Here is a 22,502-nt window from a genome sequence, read left to right as displayed (position 1 = left end):
AAAAGTTGCAGCTTGTTTTTCAATATTAAAATCTAACCTATGGGGTAGATATGGAGAAAAGAAATGTAAGTTCCCTTTGGGTTCATGCAACCGATTTTTTGCTCCATTGGGCCTTGACCTTAGTCCTTTTATATGTACAGAAAGCAAAATAATTAATTCACTGCCCCCATCCTTTCCTTCAAGCAAGTATAGTTCTGTAGTGCAAAAAAGTATACGGACTACATGACCAAAAGATTTTGGAGTGTGGTACAGAGATGATGAATTTAGTTACAAAACAATATGCTTGAGTTAGCAAACATCCTGTGCAGGAAATTTATGCATTGCAAAATGTGGAACTTAAATTATAGATTGTGATTTAAATCAAGAGAACCTGGTTCCAACATTGTCAGCTTCCTTTCCTGTCCTCTTGAATTTATTTGTAGGGAGATTAATTCATTCACTTTTCAATGTAAGAGGAACTCTGGTTAGACAACCAAGAGCTATTTTAATAGTTTGGATTTTTTTTCTTTTTACACTAGAGCTCCGATTTTGTCTACACCATGGTCCCAGGCCACCCAGTTTCAGTTACCATAAAATTGCATAACCATAAAATTTGAACAGTAATAACCTACTCCACAAGATAAGACAAAACACAAAACCCATGGATGAGTGGTATCTTTACTGACCAACCAAAATCCACAAGACACATAATGCAAGCTTTCAAAGTTCTGCTGGTTTCTTCATCAGGACTCTAAGTCACTGCATGACCAAGAGAGGCAGGGCTGCTGCCTACACTAAGATCCATCCATCTGAACTACACTAGAGACAAGATCGACTGTATATACTCATGTATAAGTCTTGAAATTTTACTCCAAAAATGGACCCCAAAAACCTGGGTTGATTTATCCACTGGTCAATGTAAGTACTATATTTTAACTCTTTTTTTTTTAAAAGGAAAGAATTCAATTCTCTTAGTAAAGTGGTGACAGCTGAGAACTTAATCTGTACTGGGAGCACCTAAAAGAAGAACCATGTCCCTCTACTCTCCCCATCACAGCACTGCTTCTGACCTTTTTGAATGTCCAGGTGGAAAAATGGTGGCAGTGGCAACTTTTGGCACTTTCCCTCAAAGGAGCACTGAAAGGAATCAGGCTTTGAAGGATCTGAACAAGACATTTGTGCATATGTGTCAACTTTTCTAGGTTAAAATCAGACAAAGTTAAAGTAAAAGGATATAGTAAATGCTAACGTAGTCACCATTTTGTTTGCTTTGCCTTTTCATTCCTTTTGACATGTGTGTTTTCTTATCCTCAAATGTTCCTGGTCACCTCCCCCACACATCACACAGCTACAATATACTGTAGCTGCCTCATCCATCCAGCCTTTAGGGTAAGCACAAACAGATATGCCTGCTGAAATTTTGTAAGTTCTTGGGCAATGTTTCCCTTTGCTTCATCCTCTCCATTCTTTGTTACATGCCTCTAAGTTTTACCCTCGAACTATTTATCAACGGGACATATCAAAATCCATAATTTTGGCCCCAAAACCTGTCCTTGACTTAAAGTTGAGTATATACAATATACAAAATGTAGGCCTGTGACTCCAAAACCACTTTTATTCCTCCTGTGTGATTTTGCCTGATGAAGAAGACAGTGGAGCTTTGAAAGCTTGCATTATATGTTTTGTGTATTTTGGCTGGCCAATAAAGGTATCATTTCTCTGTAGATTTTGTTTTATTTTGCTGAATGGCCAGCAGAGCTACCCCTGAATACCCAAGACTCCAACCCTCAATATTATCTCCAAACCACATGACATGTTAAAAATGCAGTATAAATTAAGAACAGCTACTCCTTTGGAATTCCTTTTCTTAACCTGAGCATTTCCTGAAGTGTCACATGTTCATTAAAAAAAATAAGTTGTCCAGGACCAGCAGACTGGAACTACTGTATGACTCTCTCATATATATAAGGCTCAGGGTGGTACAGAAAACTAATAAAGCATGTCCAAGTATTTAATTTTTTTATATATATATATATAAAAAATTAAATACTTGGACATGCTTTATTAGTTTTCTGTACCATCCTGAGACTTTTGGAAGATGACAGATTAGAAGCCCAAATGCCCATGCATCTTTTAGATAGAGTTGCCAACTGATGATTAAAATGAGCTGGTTCAGAGATATAGCCTGGTGAAAGCTATTATCAGAAAATGATGACATATTTGTTATTTACAGCTAGGGAGACGCTTTGTGGTATGGGTACAGCTTGTGTCAATGATCTTCCAGTACCCAGTATCTTTCCCCCTATCCCCAAGGGACTTTTCCTGGAGAAGTTCATCCAACTGGCATATAGAACACTGCTAAGCAATATTCAGAAAGGCCAAAAACTGCATTTTCTGCTTTGTCAGAGATCAGGGACATGTGGAATCTGACAGAAAACTAGAAGAGTACCTTTTAAAAAAAACAACTGCATTATTATTTTCCAAAACTGAAGTCTACTTTTGAAAAAACTACATCCTTCTGAAGCTCGTCAGTGATAAAGGCAAGCCTCATTTAACCATTCAGCAATGTATAACAGAAACTTAACAACTTCTTTTCTTTTTCTTTTTTGACTGCAAACTCTTTGGAAATTAGTGTACAGGCTATCTAGAATGGGTATGGAAAACATTAACACCAGACTAGTTTCATCTGGTTAAAAGCCACAGTGCAGTATTAAGTCTGAATTGATTCAAAGCTGTATCCCAGACATAAATGAATGGAGCAGACAGGTACTACCGTAAGTATAATTCATGGATCTGATCTTGTAATGGCTCATGAGACTGCTTCAGACAGGAAAAATCCACCACAGTTATTCAAAATGCTGAAAGGTCTTCAGCAGTCCTACAAACTAGCTAAGTTGTGTGCCTTCACTTCACCTCAGTACCAATCAGTAAATTTTATATATAATTTTTAATTCAAGCATGGGAAAGCAATACCAACTAGTAGGTAAAAATGACCTCAGTTTTAAAATAATACATTATTAGGAGGGCCTCACAGATACTAAAGAAACCCTATTGACTTTGCTGGGGCTGAAGTGCTTGTGTATCAAATACTATATGTTCAAATTTTATACTAGGTGTGTTTAAGAAAGCCACGTGGTGTAATTCATTAATTCACATTCACAGCACAAGCAACCATTTTACAAAAGCAAGAGATTACACATTGAGGCATCCTGACTTACATTTTCTTTCTACTAGAAAAACAGTAAGATATAGCAAGGTTTCTAAATGTTATATGACAGTGGAAATGGGATTCTTTAAATATCTGGTACACTAGAATAATCTTACCATTAGTCATTCACATTTAGTGCCCAATTATCTCTTGCAGTTTCATATTTTAGGCAATCTACTAACTGTAAAGATTCACAATATCTGCACATAGAATGTGAATGGAGTGTGCAAGGAAACATAATGCTATCCGAGAGACTAGCTTATTTATATTATACTAATCACATAAACAAATGTTTTATTTTGGGGTTATTATTTAGGATAAGATCCTTATAAAAAATTATGTTGCTTCCCAGCCCATGTCACTTTCAGGCATGGAATTGATGGACAAACCCTTATATGTGCAGACACAGCTTCTCAAACTGTCCATCAAATTTTATTTACAGAGAGAAACAAAATTATTTTACAGAACAAATGCTGTAATCATTATGGTTAATGTTACAGTACGGCACCCTTGACTTTTCTTAAGAGTCTGTTTTAAATTTCAAGCAAAGCAGATCTTGAACAGTACACCCTTGCCCAGTGTGAAAGTAAAACATTTTAAGAAAGTAATCAATAACTAAAATAAGTATGCTTTAAACCAGTGGTCCCCAAACTGTGCCCCTTAAGAGATTTTGGACTTTAGCTCTCAGAAGCCTCAGCCATGTTGACCAAAAGTCTGGGATTCCGGGAGCTGAAGTCCAAAATCCCTTCGAGGGCACAGTTTGGAGACCACTGGTTTAAACAATAGAGAAAGTGGTCAAATTAAACATTCCAGACTAATTTTTGGAAAAACTATTACTAAAAGAGGCAGCACAGGAAGACTATATTGTGCAAATGTTGTTGATAAATATAATGATACACAGGAAACAGAACAGCTTTTTAAATGTGGTTCTACCATTTCTTTTCTTTTCTTTTCTTTTTTTGATGAACTGAAAATTCTGCATTATCTGGTTGCATCTTGCATGCCAAAAACATTTTAACATAGGGGAAAAATATCAACGATAGAATGCTTTGCAAACCCTTGGATTAAAGACTTTTGCAATGGCATCAAAAAGAATACTATTCTTTAATGCACGAAGTGGCACACCATTGATTCATGTCATGATACAGCCATAAACAAACAATACCCACCCACACCCACATCATGGACTGGTTATTTCCATTTTTCTCACAGATTTCCAAAGTGTCCTACAAAATTTACTCACTTGATCTTTCATATGATTTATAATGAATCCAAGGATGTTCCTGGAACACTATGGTAAACAACTGCAAGCTGAGACGTCAGCTCCAAGGGGCCCGTTCGGCCGAAGGAAGGGGCCGAAGGGAAGGGCCTGGGACGCGTGCCCAGTCCCCTTCTCCTCGGCCTCTCTTTCCTCAGAGCGAAAGGGTGCCTTGGAACCCATTCGCTCCAAGGAAAGGGAGGCCGAAGAGAAGGGGCCTGGGACGCGTGCCCAGTCCCCTTCTCCTCGGCTTCTCTTTCCTCGGAACGAATGGGTCCCCTGGAGCCCGTTTGCTCCGAGGAAAGGGAGGCTGAGGAGGAGAGGGTGGGCGGACGCCTCCTCCTCCTCTCAGGGCTTCGCAAGACCTGAGGTGTCCTTCGGAGGATACCTCAGGTCTGGTGAAGCCTCGAGGAAAGGAGCAAGGGCCACGGGCCTCCTCCCCCTCCCCCCCATGGGCCCTTCCTGGTCCCCAGATGTCTCTGAGAGACAGCTGGAGGCCAAGGGAAGCGGAGGAGGGGCAGGCCAGAAAAGGGCATGTGGGAAATCCCCGCCCCAGAGGCCTCGCCCCCCAGAGGATGGAAGCCCGGCCTCTGGCACACGGCCCACCCCCAGCACGGCGACCCAAAAAGCTTCGCCATCACTGGCCTACACATTTAATCTACTTGTGAACCCTCGTACACACTTGTTCAGACTCGCACTTCAGATGCATCTGTCTCCATAAAGACTCAATTCAGTGTCCTGAACACAAGAGCATTTTTCTTCCACATGCACTTTGAAAGGCAGAAAACCAACAGAAGCATGTGCAAGGCAATACATGTACATGCACCAACAAGTTACCTTCTTAATAAAAAAAAAGACCAAAATTACAGAAAATATGAAGTATGTAAATGAGAAATAACCTAAAGGCACAAGATTCTGTCTGATCTAGGAGGCTAAGCAGGGTCAGCTCTGATTAGTACTTGGATGGGAGATTGCCAGCAAATACCAGGTGCTGTATACCAGGTGCTGTATATTTCAGAGGAAGGAACTGGCAAAACCACCTCTGAGAATTCCTTGTTCAAGAAAATAATATGAAATTCAAGGAGATTGCCATAAATCAATAGGAACTCAAAGGCACATACATTAATGAGAAATATGGAAAATATGCAATACTTTATAACTTAACTTTGTAACTCAACTTACAAAAATTACTGCCTGAACAAATAAGTTAGCCTGCTGGCAACTATCAGAAGAACAGGATTGAATTTCTATACTAGGTGAAGAGCAGGGGAGCAGTCAACCCCCAACAGTCCATTCATTCATCTCCATAGACCTGCTTTTCAGTTAATGGATTTAGTTTGATCCTTGGTATACCTCCAAGCCAGACATGAAGGGGAGAAGAAGGGGAAATGGCAGATGAGGAAAGGAGTTTCAAGAAAGTTCAGGCAAGATTAAAATCTTCAGGAGTAGAAACATCTCAAGGGCACCAGAGTATGTACTTCCCTTATCCAATTTCTTCCAATTTCCATCTCAAACTCACTGGTCAGCAGAGAAGCACAAAGTAACTTAACTCATATTCATACCAAAGTTCCCATATAACTGAGAATAATTTGCTTTCATTATCTAAAAATGGATTATGCATTCTGGATTATGCACCATCACTACAGATTACATGTGTAGCCCAGCTCACAATTTACAGAATTATGAACTCACAATTTACAGAATTATGATGAATGCTTCATGCCTAGAAAAAAAACACTTTCCAAAACATTAAAATAAGCACTGAAATATTTCCTCTTTACTCCAGCTAATGTCAGTATCTCTGAGCTAGTCCTCTATGCAAAGTTTAGTACAGTTAACCAAAAAAATTGCCTTATTTGTTTTCACTAGTCTAACAGCTATTAACATGGAATTGTCATTGCTCTAAATCTGGGTTATTTTATAAAAATACTCATGTATAAGTCTAGAAATTTTAGTCAAAAATTTGACCCAAAAAATCAAGTCGACTTATCCGTAGGTCAATGTAAGTACAGCACTTTAACTCTTATTCAAACAGGAACCATTTCCTGGTGAAAGGAAAGAGCATAATCTGACCTGAAGGTACTGACTTCCCTAAGCATTCTCATTCATCTAGCCTTTAGTGTGAGTACAAACAGGTATGCCTCCTGGAATTTTATAAGTTATTTGGCATAATTTTTCTTTGCTATTATCCTTTAAATCCTTTGTTACATTCCCCTAAATTTTACCCGTGACTTATCCATGAGTTATATTAAAAATCCATAATTTTGGCCCCAAAATCTGCCCTCAACTTATACATGAGGTCAATTTATATTCGAGTGTATATGGTAAGTTTCTGTATATCACGTGGTCATTCCCTCTTCTCCTTTCAAACATGAATACCCTTTCTCTTATATTTTGGAATTGAATCTAGTTATAATTATGTCTAAGCCAACATTTTTGTTAACCATGTTAAGTTCAAACCACAGTTTAAGAAACTACTTCTAACCCTGATTAGAAAACTGCCCTATGTTTTACAGTAGCATGTTCTAGATTTCAGAGTACACTAGAGTGGCAGTGCCAAAACTCTGATCATTGAAGAAAGGGAAGAGAAGGGGAGGGAGTTGGACATCTCTTGATCCGAATTCAAATCAGTATCTTAATGGTCTTAGAAAGCCTGACTAAATGGGACTGAAGTTGTATACTCAGCAATACTGCCATGTAATACCAGAAATATATATATGTTAACTGTAGATTATGCAATTTGCATTATGGATTATCACAATAGAATGTTATGACTATTTTTCATAACATTGGTAAAGTGATAAAACAAGCTCAGTATAATGGATTCTGACGACTGTGATGCATTCTAGCTAAACCAAACACTTTCTTGTGAAATATGACATAACAACTAATATTTGCATATTACCAAAAAAAAAAAAAACCTTAAAGGGGGAAGCTAACTGGGTTAATCAAGCAATCAGCCCCTGTAGGCACCTTCGCAAATGTATGGACACTGGTAAGGTCACAGATAGGAGGTGCTCACAATGGATGGCAATAATATATAAATAAAATAAATAAGTAAAGCTAGTCAAAACTCAGGATGTGTCAGTCAACACATCTGAAGGACAGATTACTGATCCTTTTGTCCTGAAGGAACAAACTGTGTGCACTTACTGTGTTACTGTACTTTACTACAGTAACTATTCTACAAGGCAATTTAAACTGTGAAAACAAATTCTGTTTTACATTTTGTACTTTATAATCTTAAAAGTGAAAATTACATCCATATTCCTAGAGTACAAGTTTGGTGATGATGACTATCAATCCGAATGTTAACTATTCTGCTAATGAAGGTGAACTTGATATCAAGCCCCCCTTGGCTAGTGAGAACAGATAAGCTTCACTGGTTAATTGTTTGATATCAGACTTTGACCGGAGGGGGGGAAGGCTTCACTTGAAAAATAACACATGTACATAGAGGAAATTTTGCCCTAAACAGCACAAGAAAGACGCTAGGGAAAAGCTAAATCATACAGCACTACAAGTATGTCAAACACAAAATAGTTATTAGATGAGGACAAAATGTCCTTTTAATGTCATGCTATATAGGAGCCCTGGTGGCGCAGTGGTTAAATGCCTGTACTGCAGCCATTCACTCAAAACCACAAGGTTGCGAGTTCAAGACCAGCAAAAGGGTCCAAGCTCGACTCAGGCTTGCATCCTTCCGAGGTCGCTAAAATGAGTACCCAGACTGTTGGGGGCAGATTAGCTTACTTGCTAATTAGCTTACTTGCTGTTCACCGCTATGATCTTTGGAATAGCGGTATATAAATAAAACAAATTATTATTATTATTATTATTATTATTATTTTACAGTTATTAAATGATTTAACATAAAGCAAAATGAAGGTAAATGGTACATTAGGAAAACCACTTTATAAGATTCTGCACACATCATTCTGTTAAGAAACACATTTATATGTCTTATTCAGTATGTCTGGACACCAATAACAGTAATACCATGGTACTTATAAAATGGAAAGGCAATCTGAATTACTATTAACATAAAATGGTCTAACTGCATTCCACAACACATGATGCTTCAAAAGATGCAGAGCTGCTACATGAAAGTGATATCCAGAAAGTTGTAATTCATTACAAGTCAAGATAAGCAATGTACTTACAAAGGATAAATTGCAATGATAGGCAGTGCTTCATCTAGACCTATGATTACTTACCGACACTCCCCTGTTCCTGCTCTTCCCCTTCGGCAAACATAGTCTGGCTTGGTAAGCTATTCCTAGAACGAGTGACTGATTCTAGATGTGAAGCCCTTCCCAACAGAGATAGCTCATCAAGCACCTCTCCCTCTTTGGCCTCTAAGTCTGATTTAGATGTTGTTAGTTGTTTTATGGTATCTGGCATCATTAGATTTGGATCATTCAAACAGGCTACAGTACTGCTGTCCAGACTTAATACCCTGATACGATTCTTGGCACAGCTTGTGTTGGAAGTCCGTCGTGTTGAATGCTTTTTGCCATTTGCCTCAGAGCTCAAGTGGATTTTGTAAGAGTTTTCCAAGTCTGTGCCCTTCTCCTTTGCAATATATTTGGTCTTTAGGGCATTGTATTTCCCTTCAGGAGACTGGCAAGAATGGGAGGTGGTGCTGGAAGAGCTATCACTGCTGAACTGATGGGCTGATTGCATACTTGAAGTCCTACTCAAGTCACTTTGATCACTTGAGTCTTCGTCATGACAAAAACCCGCACTTTGGGGTTTGGTACCAGGTATACCTCGGAATGAAATATACTCCTTGTGCCGACTGGTGTCAAAACTACTAGCCCGTTTTTTCCCTGTCCTTCTCCTGTTGGATTTGTGAGCTGAAGCTGTTCGATGAATTAAGCTACACGATTTTGGCCGTACATCCCCCTCCTTCTGCTTTCCGACTGTCTCCTTACAAGTCCTTGAGTCAACCAGGGAAGCTTTCTCTTTCTGCTCCTCTCTCTTATCAGCAGGTTTCCCAGGTGGTTGATCTGCTTGTGTTGACAGTTCATTTGCATGGGGATTTTTATTTGCCTCTTCTGAAATGGAGGTGCTAAGGGACCTTTGATTGTTCATATCCTGTAATGCATTCAACCCTCCTTGCTCCTGAATGCAACTGGTAGCATTCATTTCTACAGTTCTTTCACTGCTAGTCCTTTTGTCAGTAGCAAAACTACAATCATCGGAATCAACAGAGCAGTCCTTTTTCTTGCTGCTTGCCTTTTCTTCTTTGGGTGACTCTTCGTGTTCAGTCAAAACACTCTCTATGTGAGTGGAACTTGTCTGCTCACTTTTGTAGCTGCTGACAGTACTGATAGTATCACGATCAGTCCCACTACAATAGCTCTCTGTTGAGCCACTACTTCGAGTACTCAAGCTTCTGAGACTATCCACACTTTTGTCTGCTTGCAAGGATTTACTCTTGTTGCTTTTGGCCAGCAATTGTGGGCTGCTACATTTCAGAATATCATCCAGCTGAAAAACACCAGAAATACAAGAGTTTTCAGCTAAAGATTCTTTGGATCCCAACCGGGGCTTAGAGGCTTCTAACTCACTGACTGTATCCAGCCCTCGTCTTTGCTGATAGAGGGGAAAGTCATTTAGTGATACATCTGGAAAAGCAACAGCTGAACTTGAAGTTCTCGGCACCCCTCGTGGCCTGTGGTCTTTTCTATAGGAGTGTGAATGCAAGGGCACAAGAGAAGCCACTTCAGTGTCACACACATTAGACAAAGACTGATCTATGTGGTGGTTATTAGAGAGGCACACTTTGTCACTGAAGTCTCTTGGTAATTCCTGTGCAGATGACAAGGATGGCTGAATGGATACAAAGGAATCAATGGAGACCAGATGGAAAGTCTTCCGATCGGCTGCCAAATCTGTTTTTCAAAAAAATTAAATAAAAAGCACATTAATTTCCACTGCATGTGGTAGATGGATTTCACACAAATGTAATCCTATGTGATACAAACATTATTTGCATGCTTACATTAAAAGTAGCTACTTTGAAGTAATTTTTGTTATAGATTCCCATTTTATCTAATTTGTGAACACAACATCTTCTCTAATGACCACTATTAGATTACACACAGACCTTATAAATAACACTTTTTTGTAACCCAACACATAAGTAAATTTATCTGAGAGAAGATCAGAATCCATCAATCTGTTACCACAAACAATAGTAACGAGGACAACTGTTATATGGAACTAAGATTAATAGAGCTGATAAAAGGCCTGTTCAAGCATTATATTCAAGGTAGAATTCTCCATCTGCTGTTAGTCTTGGTCTTCCCTCACCTACTGTGGGAAAATGCAAATATTTATACTATTATTTATTTGAACGCAATAGCTCCCTAACCACTTTATCCGTAAACACCTGTTCAAGCAAACAAAACATAGCCCAGTTAATTTATCATACATTTCCTTGTAGTTAGAGGCATGTACTGTCTAAGTCTGATACAAGGCAGAGTGTTTATGACCAATCAAGTCTTCCTCATGCAGCACTTTCTTTATGTACTGCATGGTCAAAGATAGAACTTTAATGCCTCCAGCTCTCCAGAAAGACAACCACTTGCAGGCTTTCATTAACAAAAAGCAGCACACAACATATTGAAATTAAGGTTGACGATTAAAAAAATAAAGGCAGTAGAGCAAAAAGAGCTTCAGACAGAGTGCAATGAAAATCTGCACACTAAGAAAGAAAACAGAATGACAAAGAACAGATTTTTAAAATGGTGTGGGACAAAACTGTATGCGAGAGAGAGAGAGAGAGAGAGCAAGAGTGTGTGTTTCATTTATCCAAAATGCTTTGGTCCAGAAATGTTTAGAATTTTTTCCCTGATTTTGGAATATTTGCATGCATATAATGAAGTATCTTGGAGATGAGACCCAAGTCTAAATCTGAAATTTATCTATGTTTTGTATGTATCTTATATACATAGCCTGAAGAAATTTTAATATATATTTTTAAAATAATTTTGTGCATGAAACAAAGTTTGTGTACACTGAATCAGTAGAAAGCAAAGGTGTTACTATCTTAGCCACCCATGTGGACAACTTTGGGCTTTTGAGTACTTCGGATTGTGGAATTCCAGATAAGGGATGTTCAGTTTGTATACACACATATAAACACACACATCTTTTTTAAAAATGAACCATGGAATGTACCAGAATATGAACAGATATTTTTCAGGGAGAAGCTCCAAGACTCATATTGTCTACAGGATTTCCCCCCAGGAAACAAGTATAAGCAATTCATATAGAAAGAAAGCCATTTCTAGAAGATTACCAAGGAATCACTTTTAATGAAAGGACAGTGGCGCTGTAGGTCCCTATTTCTTTTAAACACACACACACACACACACACACACACCCCAAATGGGCACGTGAGTATATGTCTATGGGTGGTAAGGAGGGGTTGTATATTAGGCCTTTACAGTATCTGTATTGAGAGTAACAGGACAGACTGCTTACATGCAACTGTGGTTCTTCAAGTGGTCATCTGTGCCTTCACACAATATGGTTTTGTGCATGCACAGAGCCTCCATTCAGAGAGTTTTAGAGCTGAGTAGCTTGGCGGGAAATACCCCACCCCATTCCATCCATCATGCATGCCCAAGCCTGCCAAGATACCTTCTCAGTTCATAAATCTGCCATAAAGGAACAGGGACCTGAAAGACGGGAAGTAAGGCGGGTATGTTTGGGGGCACAGATGACCATGTGAAGAACCATAGTTAAAGGTAAGCTACCTAAACTGACTAAGAAACCTACCTTTGGATGGTGGGACAGGTCACTGAAAAATAGGTGACAAAACTGCTCAGCCAAAACTCGCATCTGCCCTTGATCTGCAATCAAGTCTGTAATGGCAGATGAAGGTTGAAGGCTGTGAACAAGTAGCAGCTTTGCATAACTCTGTGAAGGGCACACCACAAAGAAGAGCCACAGAAGAGGACATGGCTCTCGTGGCGTGTGCAAGGATGCCAACAGGAACAGGGCATTAAGCCACTTAATAAGCCAAATGAATAGTTTGAACAATGAATTTTGCAAAACGTTGCAGAGAAACTGGGCGACCTCTTCTAGGACCACCATAACATACATACCGTCTACTTGAGAGATAAAACTATGAAGTACATTTAATGTAAAATGCCAGCGCTTTGCAAATGTCCACATAATGCATGTTTGTTTCCAATGGAGTTGAGGACTGAGAGTAAAACATATCCAACACAATATCATAGAATCATAGAATCGTAGAGTTGGAAGAGACCACTAGGGCCATCCAGTCCAACCCCCTGCCATGCTGGAAATCCAAATCAAAGCATCCCTGACAGATGGCCATCCAGCCTCTGTTTAAAGACCTCCAAGGAAGGAGACTCTATTGGCCTAAATGAAACTGAGATACAACCTTCAGCAGAAAGGAAATGTCTGATCAAAAGGCCACCTTGTCCGATCGCTTCTCGGCCTTTTGGCTAAGATCAAGTGTAGTAAAAGACCACCTTGTCCTGATGGAAAACCAGAAAAAGCTCATCCAAACAAAGGGCTGTCAGTTCTAAAGCTTGGCGTGATGAGGTGATAGTCAGCAAGAACACAACCTTTAATTAAAGTAGTCTCTCATCCACCAAAGGGCTCAAAATGATGCCTAGTCAGTTGAAAAAGCTCTGGCAACAATGACCAAGGAGGAGTCAAAGGAGTGGTGAATAAATGTGAGCCAGACCTTTAAGACCAACTTGATAATCTTATCTGAGAAAACAGTTGTAGAATGGGAACCAGAAGGTTGGATTGCCACTATAGCAGCCAAGTATACTTTCAGAGAGGAGAAAGCCAGTCCCAGACTACAGAGATGAAGAAGAAAGTGAAGAACCATCAACACCTGAAAAGGTAAGGAAGGTTCTGAATGAGTTGCCACAAAACGCAAAAGCATTTCCACTAATGATAGGCGAGCTTCATAGAATCTTTTCTAGATGGTGACAGAACCTGAAGTAATTCCAGCGTGTCTAATGGCGAAGCTTGTCAACCTCCGGATGAAAGACCTGACCCCCCTGAAATGTGACAAGTTTGGACAACATGGAAGAGTTAGGCATCACCCATGTGAAAGAGGCAACAGTGGAGTGAACCAGGGTTGTCTCAGTCAATATGGTGTGATGAGAATCAAGTTGTCTCTGGATATCTTCATTATCATTTTTGTAATTAATGGGAAGGGGGGGCATAGAGTAGTAGTCTCAACTAACTGAAAAGGAATGCATCTCCAACAGAACTTTCTCTGCCCTGGTGTAGAACAGGGGACACATTATTATTATTATTATTATTATTATTATTATTATTATTATTAATTTTCATTTGTATATTGCCTTTATTCCAGAAGGAATAAAGCAGCTCACCTGATATTGTCTGGAGAGCCAAACAGGTCTAGATGGGGGATCCTCCAGGGAGTCAGAAGGCATAATCTGAAAAAGTCCACTCATCTTGGAGGATCTTTCCCCGACTCAAGAAATCTGCCAGCACATTGTCTCTGCTAGCCAGGTGGACTACTATCAGATGAATCCTCCTCCTTATACACCACCTACATAGAATCAGAGACAGATCGAGGAGACTCAGGAAGTGAGTGCCTCCCTGTTTGTTGGTGTAACAAACTACTGTGCTGTTGTCTGTATGGCAGGCAACTGAGCTTCCTTATAAAATACCAGTTCATGAGTTCTTGAGCTTTTTAAGAGCTTGAGGGACTGATGCTGGCTTAGCCTGTGATTGTTTCGGGACTTCAATGAGAGTCGGAAGTACAGGATTTAATTGTTTTTTTTATTTGTGAGTCACTTTGCGTCCCAATTATGGGAAAAAGCAGGGTAATAATAAAAATAATAATGGTGTAGAAGGACATGCATCAACCAGCTGGAACACTGGGTCATCAACAGGAGCCGAGGCTAACTTAATTATGATCCTGTGGGCCTTGGCCATACACACAACTACATCAGAGAAAAGTTGAACATCTTCTGGTAGAGAGACAGGGCCAATATTCTCTACATCCTCTGAGGGAGATTCAGTGAGAGGTGAAGGTGAGGCTGGGGCTGATGTTTCAGTGTCATAAGCATTTGATTTCTCTGTTGAGAGACCCTGCTGAACTTGAGAAGGGGCTAGAACAGATATTGCAGTTATGGAAGCAGATGTGGACAATGTAGAGGATGATGGAACTGACCCTGATACTGAATGTGACTGTTGTAGAATAGCAGGATCAGGCAGAATTCTCAAGGCTGATGTAGTAACCGCTCTGGAAAGTGTCACAGAAGTAGAGAGGATCCCATAAGTAGTCACTGGTGGAGGCTTGGAGAAGGTCGTAGTGACACTTAGAGGAGGTGACAGGATCCAAGAAATCGATATTGAAAGTCTAGGAATGGAAACGGTGGTGTATGTGGTGTTGGGGGAGTCCAGGATCGAAGCTTAGATCCTGTGGGAGAATGGTATTCAGAACGGGAAGATCAGTGGTGACTAGGAAAGTAGGATCAAGATCGGGAGTGACGTGGAGATTGATGATAAGCAAGTAAGTCATGCCTATGGTAGTGATCTCTGTACAAGGGGGAATAAGATTGGTATGAGGCAGGTCATTCCCTCCATAAATTCTCCAATCTGTATCAGACAGAGGTAAATGGTCTTCTCTGAATCTGAAAGCCTGAGAAGATGAGCCTGACCTCTCCCTGTGGAATGGAGAAGTGTGATCACGTCAGGGAGGAGTACAGATCCTGTGAGGGGAAGACAGATGAGAAGATAGATGACCTTGCATTGGTGAATCCAAAATGGCACCACAATCAGAACCAAGTTTGAGACTCTGACATATCCAAAGATGGAACTGACTCCACGAAAGACTCTTGGCTATTTGAGGTAGCAATCGATACCGAGAATATCTTAGAGGGTTTAGGCTTCTTCTCCTGAACCTCACAAATATGACTGGAGTCCTCCGTTGACAAGGCTGATCACTTCTTAGACAATTTAGAGTGGGAGCTTTACTTCTCGCTGTCCTCTGCTTGCAAGGCAGAAGACACTTTCTGGGCAGTGAGAGCAGGTGGAGAGGATGCCAGTATCAAGGAAGGTTCTATTCAGTCAGCAGTAGAACTCAGTTCTGAGACATCACCTGTCAATTTTGACTTGTTGGCTTTCAGTATCAAAGATAATATGGAAATTGAATACAGTGGGTTCTTAACTAATACACAGACCGAAACTGAGAGGGACTTCTCCCAGCAGTGAACCTTAAGCAATTGGGCCCAATCTTTTAGGGCTTGGGATGAATGCTTTTTATATGGAACAGCATCGAATAATATGTCCTGCACCAAAACAAAACAGACACTCTATGTCTGTAGGAGAGGGACATTTGCCTACCACAAGTATGGCAAAGTTTGAAAAGCAAAGTAGAGGCTAAAAGCAAAGAAGGAAAGATAATGGGAGGTGTGACACACGAGGTAAGTAAATCATTCTTTCTTTCTTTCTTTAACAAAAAAGAGAGACTAAGAAAGAGACAAGAGAATAGAATGAACCAGAAAAGAACCACGAGAGGGACAACTACTCAGCGGACAACGACGGACAAGATTTGCTCTAATGGCAGATGAAAAGAAACTGAGAAGGTAGCTTGGTGTGCTTGGGAATGTGTGATAGATGGGAAGGGGTGAGGTGTTACTTGCCAAGCTACTCAGCTCTAGAACTTTCCCTATGGAGGCTCAGCACAGGCATAAAACCCTGCTGTGTGAGTCATAGAGACCACAAAGAAGAACATGCAGTTCAACACATTTATTGGTGGTGTTATATTCTGAAATATCCTAAGAAATGTAGAAAATCTTGAAGCCTGTTTGTGTCTTATAATTCAGTGCTAATAAACAGAGGATAAAATTTTGTGTGGAGGGGGATCTTTTAAGGTCTGCTAAGTTTACTGCAGTGTTACCATAAGTCAGAAACAACTTGAAGAAACACAACAACAAAATAGTGGTACGACCACTTCTTAAAAAAGCCTTCCCTGGCCCCTCTGGACTAAAACAAGTATAGATCAGTTTCAAATTTCCCTTTTCCACGCATTCTTGGATGATACAAATTATTTAGACCCATTTCAAACCAGCTTTAGAGCACGATACAAAATGGAGACAGTAGTGCAGTAGTTCTCAATCTTTGGACCTCTAGATTTTTGAGACTTCAACTCCCAGAATTCCTGAACAATGAACATGCTGACTGAGACGTCTGGGAACTGAAGTCCAAAAAATTTGGAGGCCCAAAGGTTGAGAACCACTGCTTTAGTAAATGACTTTCACCTGACGGGGAGTGTGTCCCTGCTGGTGCTTCTGGACCTCTCAGCAGCATTCAGTACCACTGACCATGGTATCCTTCTGGAATGCCTGGGGGATTTGGGAATTGGAGGCACGGTACTTCAGTGGTTCTGGTCCTATCTCTCAGACAGGTTTCAGATGATGGTGCTTACCGGCTCCTCAAAAAAGCAGGTGTTATGGCATTCCACAAGGTGCCATCCTATCCCCAATGGTATTCAACATCTACACAAAACCGCTGGGTGAGATCCTCTGGAAGCATGGGGTGAGGTGCTGTCAGTATGCTGATGACACCCAAATATTTCTCCATGCCTTCAAAAACAACCTCAGCTAAGAATAGTGTGTCTCCTCTGAATGAATGCCTGGAGGAGGTAATGGGCTGGATGAGGAAAAACCAAATGAAGCTAAATCCAACAAGACAGAGGTGCTTACTGTCAACGATATTAACCTCTGTTTGGAGGTGTGTCAAACAGTTTTGGATGGGGCTACACTTCCCCTGATAGACTGTGTTCACAGCTTGGTGGTGCTTCTGGATCCATCACTTCAAATGACAGCTCAGATAGATGCAATGCCCGGGAGTGCTTACTATCAGCTTCAGCTGATATACCATCTGCGATATACCTAGTGCTGGATGACCTAAAGATGTACAGACACTGGTAACATCAAGGCTGGATTTCTGCAATGCGCTCTACATTGGGCTATCTCTGTGCCTAGTTTGGAAACTTCAGCTAGTTCAAAACATGGCAGACAAATTGATTACTGGGACATTCAGCAGTGATCATATTACACCAATATTAAAATCACTCCACTGGCTGCCAATTAGTTTCTGGGCAAGGTACAAATGTTGGTTATTACCTTTAAAGCCCTACATGGTTTGGGTCCAGGTTACCTACAGGATTACCTCCTCCCATATATTCTGCCCTGTACACTCAGGTCCTCTGATGGATATTTACTCCACCCAGCCATGACTATGTTGACAACCGTCAGCCAGAGGACTTTTTCTTCAGTTGTCCCTACACTGTGGAATTACCTTCCGGAAGGGATTCGACAGCTGCATATGTTATCTGAATTTAAAAGAGCATTAAAGACCAGTCTCTTCTGGCAGGCTTATCCAGGCAATTTTTAAATTGTGAATTTTAAATGTGGATTGTTTTAATATGTGGATATGTTATTTGTCCTTTTAAACTGATGTGTATTTTAACTGATGTGCTTTTAACTGATGTTGTTTGTTAATTGTTGTTGTTCCCCACCTCATTCCATGGGGAGAGGGGGGTAAGAAATAAATATCATCTTATTATTATTATTATTATTGTTGTTGTTGTTTGTTAATTGTTGTTGTTCCCCACCTCATTCCATGGGGAGAGGGGGTAAGAAATAAATATCATCTTATTATTATTATTATTATTATTATTATTATTATTATTAGGCCTGCTTGCAGCAGCATGTTAAATCAAGCATAACCATACAGGCAAGAAATGAGGTTGGTAAATTGCATCTGACAGCTGTAATGGACCCACATAACTTGGAATGAATTAAAGTATATCCAAAGTTAATTACTAGTGGAGATGGAGGCCATCCAGACTCAGGCAGACTCAGGCAGAGGGATTCTTACACTCCACTTGGAAACTTTTCTCACCTAAATAAAAGCAAGGTATATAAAACCTTACCTGGTTGGGGCTGCTCAACAACTGGATTAAAGATGATTTTGCCTGTGAATCTTGGCATAAGACCAAACAGAAGATACCCAAACCAGAAGAAAGCTGAAATTCTATCGATACTTGACAAGACCATTCACTTACTGTGAAAACCTAGACCTTATGGGAGAGGGGTCATCCCATCTCACCAATCCTCTGGCAGTTCTCCAAAAAGAACTGGATGATTGGTAGGTAATATAAGGTAAGGTTAGTCTGGCAACTCATATTTATGTGTGAATCAAACAATTAAAACAGCATTTCTAATAAGAAGTTCCCTTTTGAATCAATCTTGCCTTTGTGAAAACAGGTGACTTTCTTGGGCAGAAGCAAAACTGTTGAGTGAAATTGAAGGCGTATATCAATTTATGTATAAAATGATGAGAGAAATCAGCCCTGATAGCAACAATTATTGGATAGTCTTGTGAAAGCTTCTGTAGCAACAGAAAGGACAATGCACATCCAATCAGGAATGTTGTATGCAGGTCATGCTAACTATATAAGTTCACCAAACAAGAATGTGGCAGATCTAGAAGCCATATGGTTACGTGGGAAGATTTCTTCAAGCCTGTTGCAGATAAACCTTAATCCTCCACCCCAAGCAATATTTCATATTACTTCTTTGCAAGTCATGTTTATAACAATACATGTCTTCTATATAAGAACCCCAAGAAGAAAACAAAATAGAACACTTCTAGCAACCTCTACAACAGTAATGGACAACTGGGGTGGGATGGGGGCACATAATCCACCTTCACATGTATGGTAGGCCATGGATTGAAAATCACAACTGTGAATGACGTCTAGTTGTGATATTAAGGTGGGGGTGGGGTGCACTGGAAGTTTGAGAGCATTGGGAGATAGTTCAACCCAATCTACTGGATTGGGGAGTGGGGATTAAATTCGGAGGGCACTTTTCACCTGAGAGTGAGACAGAGGCTTTGGGAGCTACAGTGATGGAGTTCGGGCTGCATATGGTTGCTGCTAACACTTTCTCCATCCCCACCCCTTTACCATTTGTCAGAAAAATGGAGCAAAACACTGAACAGTAAACTTTCAAAATGCACTAGTGGCTGGTACTCTCCAGGTTAACGGGGTATGAACATTGTTAGGATACTGTTCCTTCCTTAAAGTCTGGGTTAAAACCCAGAGCAGTTTCTTCAGCCCACTGACATGGAAGATGCCACTGTCAAGACTTTTCATTTATTAATTTTAAGGAGTTCACAAAACTAGAGTTCCACTTTAGACTTGATTAAAAGACAGACATGTAATACATCCTTACAATTATTGATTAACCCCACACTGCTGTTACCATGCAAGCAACAGTTTTGGTCTCAAAACTGTTTATATGCATTTTCCCCAAAATGGCATCTGATTTATTGGCGCTGAGACAGCTTGCACAATATGCCTCACCTTGCTCTTCACTTCCATCTTTACAGAGACTAGAACTCTGGCCCAGACTCAGGCTGATATCATCAGATGTCTTTGCAGTGTCTGTATCACCTGCACATCAACAAAAAGAGCATTTTAGTTTACAAAGTACTATCCTAAAAGCCTAGTAAGAAACCTTTTAAAAGGAGGTTCTTTGTCAGAGGTTTTGTTAACTAAGGTATGTCTGTATGTCCCTCAGCACCAGAACCTACAACTGCAAATGAAAACTGCAAAAAGGAATTTGAATAGGTACCAAAGGAGCAGAGGCACTCGACGTGGGGAAAGGGAAAAACAACATCCATACTAAGGTCTTGTGAAGAGCTGACTTCTCAGTGAGAACTCAGCTCATTGAGGCATCCAACAATTTGTAGTTGCAGCCTATACCATGCATCAGTTCAATCTCTACAAAAGTTCCATCGATTTCATACCTGCTGGCATAACTACTTCCAGAAACTATGTCCAGAAACTTGTCAGTGAGGGTATATGTGCAAATGACCACATGAATGAGAGAGAGGGATAAGAGAGAGAGAAGGGATGAGCAAAAGAGGTAGAAGAGCATGCATTAGATTTTTCAAGTTGCTATGGCAAACTGAAAGGGAAATTGTGCTGTGGCAGCCACTCAGACTAGCAGTCACTAGCAGTTCACACAGAGTGAGACTTGGGCCTGTTACAGACTGCCAAAATAAAGCTGCTTCAGGTCTCTCTGGAGGTATGCTATTTAAATGATGCATGGGTCCTAAGAGTCTGGAGGTTGTGCCAAAGCCACACTCCATTCCTAAGCACTGGAGTGCAGCTTTGGTGCAGCTTCCGGATTCTTAGGATGCATGCATCATTTAAACAGCATACCTCCAAAGAGACCCAAAGCAGCTTTATTTTGGCAGTCTGTAACAGGCCCTAGAAAGTAGACATCTTATGATACTGCCACCTTATAAGTTTTAAACAATGTTCCCAAGCTGCAGCCACGTGCCATCTATGCTTTTTGTTTCACGGGCAGAAGATAGTTGCAACAATAACTATCCCACCAGACCTAATATTTTTGTCACAGAAAATGTAGCATTTGGGAATAAAAAAAATCTCACACCATTTTCTAGCTGAAACATGATGCAGAACCTGGTATGTACACTCAGATAAGAAAGAATACCCTCGTTCCTCAAAGGTGGGAGATCAACAGTGTGCTCTTCCTTGATACTGTCCAAGAACTAAAGGGCACTACTGATACTGATGGGAAGCAGAGAGAGAAGGGCCTGGTGCAGAGATTCATTGAAAAACAGCAAGTGAAAGAACAGTGATGAAAACCCTTGAACTGCTACACAGAAAGCATGCTTTACCACATAACTCATTTAACAGAGAGAGATTGTGTATATTCAAGGCACAAAACAAAAGGAACCCTACCACAGCCAAAGTATGGAATCCCCTGCATATCACCAGCTGAAGGTATATTTTAGCCTTCTGCTTTTGGACAACATTAAGCCTTGGAGGAAATGTGACATCTATGCTCGGGACACGGCCATTTTACATCAGTGGTAGGACTGAAGAGATTTTGCGCACTTGCGATAACAGGGAAACAAATACAATGTATAGGGTTACAGATAAAGTGACTACCTTTTGCATCTATAGATTATGCTTGGTGAGCATCAGGTACAGATCTAATCAATGGCGAACTCTTTGAGTTCAGAGGTAAATATCAATTTTAGCATTATATGCCATGTAACCCAGGAAAATATAACATAAATCTGCAGTGGTACTGTGATAAGACATCATATCTTCTGAAGGGAGACATTTATATGGTCAGGTACACCACAGAAATCTCAGCTTGGACACATTATGACAGCATTAGTTGACAGTGGCATCCCCACATGGGGTGTCACCCAGTGCAGGGAGGCAGGGGCTTCTGGGAGCATGGCTTCTGGGCGGCGCAATCAAGTGCACTCCCCCACCTTGCTCCTGCGGAATGTAGAATGGTGCTGCAGCAGTGAGGTGGGGGTGCGCTCAGCCCTCTCAGCAGCCCCCCTGGTCTTCTGAGTCCTGTGTGGCCATGGCCACGCGAGATGCAGAAGGCAGCTGCCCACTCCCCCAGGAGTGTACTACCCCATCAGGTACACCCCACTCTGGGGTGTCACCGGTGCAGTCCAACCCGGTCTGAACTACCATACTCCCCCCCCCCACCCATGACACCACTGCTAGTTCACCTATATTTCCACATTGGATAAAATGTGGTGGAAGATCTATTTTTTAGCGGCTTAAATCTGGTAGATGTGCCAACCAAACGTATGTTGTCAACGTTCAACCAAACAAGTCATATACCCCCATCACCACTGATATTTCATTCACATGGCAGAAGATAATGCAATCCAGCAAATAGATAGCACTTTGTATTCCTGAAAATAAAAAATAGAGGTCCCCCCCCCTTTTAGTATTTATAGACTTTTTAAATTAATTTAAAATGAACCTGCATTTTCTGACTCTAGAATAACTTTCAGTCTATATTCACAAACAGTCCTGCTAACATGCAACATTTTATTCCTTTAAATACTATGGAATTCCCAAAATTCACTCAATACACCAGAATTCACTCTCTGCGAATCTTCTCATCTATGTGAAAGAGGGTTAAAAGTTCTATTGCA

General features: G+C 40.5%; 1 protein-coding gene across 2 annotated transcripts in view; it reads right to left on the bottom strand.

Annotated features, from left to right (window-relative positions):
• Positions 1 to 22,502, bottom strand: part of PCNX1 (pecanex 1) — a 147,594-nt gene that overhangs the window by 84,142 nt on the left and 40,950 nt on the right. For both annotated transcript variants that reach the window (XM_089521797.1, XM_089521798.1), the window contains exons 5-6: positions 19,861 to 19,950; positions 8,663 to 10,345 (exon numbers count right to left, since the gene is read on the bottom strand). In XM_089521797.1, coding sequence (XP_089377923.1) covers positions 8,663 to 10,345; positions 19,861 to 19,950 — 1,773 coding nt within the window. The remainder of the gene's footprint in view (positions 1 to 8,662; positions 10,346 to 19,860; positions 19,951 to 22,502) is intronic.

The sequence above is a fragment of the Sceloporus occidentalis genome, unplaced genomic scaffold (assembly GCF_023333645.1).
Source record: "Sceloporus occidentalis isolate IW3139 unplaced genomic scaffold, rSceOcc1.0.p SCAF_4, whole genome shotgun sequence".
Lineage (NCBI taxonomy): Eukaryota > Metazoa > Chordata > Lepidosauria > Squamata > Phrynosomatidae > Sceloporus > Sceloporus occidentalis.
Note: the sequence above shows the minus strand (reverse complement) of the source record. Positions and strands in the feature narration are given on the sequence as shown.